The 4,063-nt window shown below is 38.1% G+C and overlaps 1 protein-coding gene across 1 annotated transcript; it reads right to left on the bottom strand.

Moving 5' to 3' along the window:
* Positions 1 to 1,784: 1,784 nt before the first annotated feature.
* CLDN8 (claudin 8) lies at positions 1,785 to 3,723 on the bottom strand. The gene has a single exon (XM_053565292.1). The coding sequence runs from the start codon at positions 3,598 to 3,600 to the stop codon at positions 2,923 to 2,925; it is 678 nt and encodes a 225-aa protein (XP_053421267.1). The 5' UTR covers positions 3,601 to 3,723; the 3' UTR covers positions 1,785 to 2,922.
* Positions 3,724 to 4,063: the final 340 nt, after the last annotated feature.

Here is a 4,063-nt window from a genome sequence, read left to right as displayed (position 1 = left end):
CATTTTGCATTATTATCCCTACCAGGGAATTCGAAAATACTAAATGAAGAAATTGAGGTACATTGGATTCTATGACTTGCCACCGTCCTAAAGCCAACCAACTACAATGTGAAGACTTAACCCCACGTCCTCTACTTCCCTATAATCTTTCTGTCACATGACATTGTTTTTCTGTAAAATTACATTATAAAAACCTGCTGTTGCATGTAATTTGCCACCACTTGAATTGTTTTCTAATTCTCAGTGTTTCTCTTTTACAGTATTAAAGGAGGTCATTGGCATTCCAGTTTTTGAACATCAACTTTAGAACTGTTTTTATCTTTTGCATACACTGATATAATTCTGTCAAAATTTGCCCTGAAGATTATAATTTTTCCTTCCTGTCAGTTGTTGTTATGCTAAGGAATTTGGTACTTTGTAGGGAATGGGGTGTCCCCATGAGGGGACCTGATTTGCATTTTAGAAAGAACTAACATAAATGTGGGGGAAAGCGCTGGAGAAAAAAGATTCTGCAGACAATATACGAGGTGGAAGGCTTTTCCAGCTAAGGAGGTAAGAGATGAGATGATGGTAAAGGTGGAAAAATAGAGAAAGATTCCAGAGATACTTGAGAAGTTGCCATAAGGAAAAGAGGTGGTTTAATCATTCTGTTTTAGGGAGGAGAAGAAAGAAATAATGAATTGAGTTTGAGACATTCAAGGCAGCTTTCCAAATAAAAGAATGGTTCCTTAGAGACTGGAATTTAGAAGTCTGGCCCTCCGAATTTCTTCCCCAATTCACTCAATTAGGTTTGCTTTATTTATTTTTTTTTTCTTATGAATGTTTAGGCCCAAAGGGATAAAACTACTTAGGATGAATTATCACTTAGGTATGGGAAAATCATCAGGGAAAAAAAATCAAACAATTTTTACATAGAAAAATCAGTTTACAAAGTGGACACTGCTGAAAAAAAATTTCTTTCCCCAAAAGAAAGAGCATGAGCTATGTGCCAAACAGCCCTTATTTTTTTCTCCTGACTCTGTAGGGTAATCAAAACTGTTCTGAGATATCCTCATTATGAATCTCATAAAAAAATAATATAATTCATACAAAACAATAGAGGGCCTAGTATGTAATACATACCCCCCAAATATTGACCACTATTATTAATTAATATTATTTCTCAGAGGTAGAGATACATATCTAGCTATGACAAGTTTTGAAATATTACAAACATAATATTTATAATATATATTTGTTAGCATCTACAGTACTATTTTATATTATAAAAATATTATCGAGACCTACTATCAGTGTATGAATCTGATGAATATTAGGTATATTGTTATTAAGGGATATGTATTATTTTTTATACTCAAAATGAATGCTGAATTTATCTTTGAAATGTGTCTTTGGCATTCTTTTTAAGTTTGGAAAACAAAAAAAAATTAAGTTTATAAAAAACTATAGTAACGGGCGGCGCCTGTGGCTCAAGGAGTAGGGCGCTGGTCCCATATGCCGGAGGTGGCGGGTTCAAACCCAGCCCCGGCCAAAAACCACAAAAAAAAAAAAAAAAAAACTATAGTAACAATGTAATAAAACAAGAATGAGAGAATGTTATATAATTAGAAAGAGGCACAATTTATTAATTTAATAGCCATAAAGTAAATAACGCAGCAATTCAAGCTAAACAAGTGTAAATACAAACTTCCACATTTCATCTAGTTTTATCAAATTTGGAGGAAACTGAGAGAGATAGTATTTCTTTCTTTTTTTTTTTTTTTATTGTTGGGGATTCATCGAGGGTACAATAAGCCAGGTTACACTGATTGCATTTGTTAGGTAAGACCCTCCTGCAATCATAGTATTTCTAAACTTTACCAAAGATGGACAAAAATGAAACAAGTAGGAAATTGATCTTCCACAGAATTGAAATGACAGTTTTGTCCGGCATATCTACATAAGAGCAGATGAAGTTCTCCAAGGAGAATTTCGTTTGTTTGTTTCTGATGAGCAAATAAAAACCAGACATGTTATATTTTCTGGCCTATTATTTATGTTGAGAAAAGCCCCAAATCTGTACTTGACTATTATGAAAAAATATCCATACATATATGATTTCTTGTCAACATACATCCTTCTTCTCCAGCTACAAAAATTTACCAGGAAAAAAACATTTCACTATCCTGAAACCATTAATGTTTCTTAGACCATACTTTTATCTTTCTTCTTAGTATAGTCCTGGTAAAGCAGTTTGAATGCAAAGCCCCTTGACAAAATATCAATTTTTGAACAAATGTTAATTTAATTTACGTGAAAAGGAAGTCCTCTGAAGGAAGAGGATAAAGGAGTTAGTATTTCTAACTCCTAGGCTAAAAAGGGGATATCAGAAAGCAGTTTAGTTTCCTTTACACTAAATGATCAAAGCCTTCATTTTAACCTTCATTATACATGGAGGGTGCTAATCCCTAAAGCTGTTTTGAAACAATTAATATTAACCTTCTTCAATCCCATCCGTGATTTCCCTGAAAAGCAATAGCTGAGCTCTATTTATTCAGTGTAATGGATCAGTATTTCATTTTAAATAAAACCATATAAGCAGGTCTCTATGTGAGATAAACATCACACTCACGTACATGCATAACGTTGTCATAGAGAAATTACTGTCGTAAACTAATACAGTCTTTAACAATGTCATTTTGAAATAACTGATAGAGGAGATGCACGAATCATTTTAGAAAACAAATTGCTGGAGTGTTTGTGGAGTGAAATCAAAGTGGAGTGTTTAGTGTCTCATTCTGGTGAAACGGCTCATAGAATCATAAATAGCTGATGCATGGCTCCTGCAATTAATGTTAGGCAGTCAAGAAGAGCAAATCTTAAAAATAGAAGACAATTTGGTTATTTGCATGGCTTTACAGGTACAGTTAAAAACATGCACAACTACACGTACTGACTTCTGGAGTACACGCTCGGGGATTTCTTGTCCACGGGATAACTTTTTTGGGTCGTGCGATGGGAAGGTATGGAGTATCTATAGCTCCTGCTCTTCTCACTGCAACAAAAAACACAGCAAAACAGTGCCCCTCCAGCAAGCAGCACCAGCGCCGTCGTCCAGCCTATGTAAAGGGCTTCTCCAAGCTCACGTTTTTGGGCAACGTTCACGACTGGGTTGTAGAAATCTCTGATGATGGAATTGGCAACCCAGCTCACAGGGACGAGCACCACGATGCCTGTGATGATGAAGATGATTCCAGCCGTTAGCAGAATGTAGCCCTTTGCCTTCTCATTGTCTCCAGTGCACCGGGTACACTTCATGCCAAGGATGGCTGTCATGAAAGCCAAGAAGGACAGCACAGAAGCCGCACACATCAGTCCCCTGGCCGCCTGGAGGTCTGGAGAGAGAGCCAGCAGGGAGTCGTAGACCTTGCACTGCATCCTGATGTTGGCATGCCTCATGCAGTTCATCCACAGTCCTTCCCACCTGTTTTCAAAAACCACAATGTTGCTTTCAATGAAGGCTGACACTCTCCACTGAGGCATGATGGTGACGGCCACTGTGCCCACCATGCCAACACCACCAAGCACCAGTCCAGCCATCTGCAAGGCGCTGGTTGCCATAATCCTCCAGGATATCCGACTGGACTGCTGAGCTGGTTCAGCTTCTCAGATCTCTGTGCCACCGGAGAGAACAGTTCTTCTGGTAGTGATGAACTCAGAACCCAGTCGTTTTGCAAACAAGAGCTGTTTTGCTGCTTCTAGCTAGATAAAATCCAGTGTTCACTGGCTGAGGCGACTCCCCCCTCCATGAACTGTAACAGGTAAACTTACAGATCAGGTGTGGCAACTTTCTCAGCCAATGAGGGGGGATGGTAATCCAGGTGTGTCTCAACCAGCACTTGACTTGGATACTTGGAATGGCTGAACCTGCATATAAACATTCTTTGTGCTTCCCAGTTTTCCAAGAAGACAGCAGTGTGTTTACCCGGAGGCATAATTATGAGCATTTGTATAATCATCAAGAAATGAGCCAATCCTTTGTAAGGTGAAAGGTACTCCTTGCACAGGCAATTCTGAAACTCTT

This window comes from Nycticebus coucang, chromosome 16 (assembly GCF_027406575.1).
Source record: "Nycticebus coucang isolate mNycCou1 chromosome 16, mNycCou1.pri, whole genome shotgun sequence".
NCBI classification, from domain to species: Eukaryota; Metazoa; Chordata; class Mammalia; order Primates; family Lorisidae; genus Nycticebus; species Nycticebus coucang.
The sequence above is the reverse complement of the archived record's forward strand: the minus strand, read 5'-3'. Positions and strand labels throughout refer to the sequence as shown.

Excerpts from the sequence above, each read along its gene's own strand:
- CLDN8 (XM_053565292.1), bottom strand. The coding sequence starts at position 3,600 with ATGGCAACCAGCGCCTTGCAGATGGCTGGACTGGTGCTTGGTGGTGTT.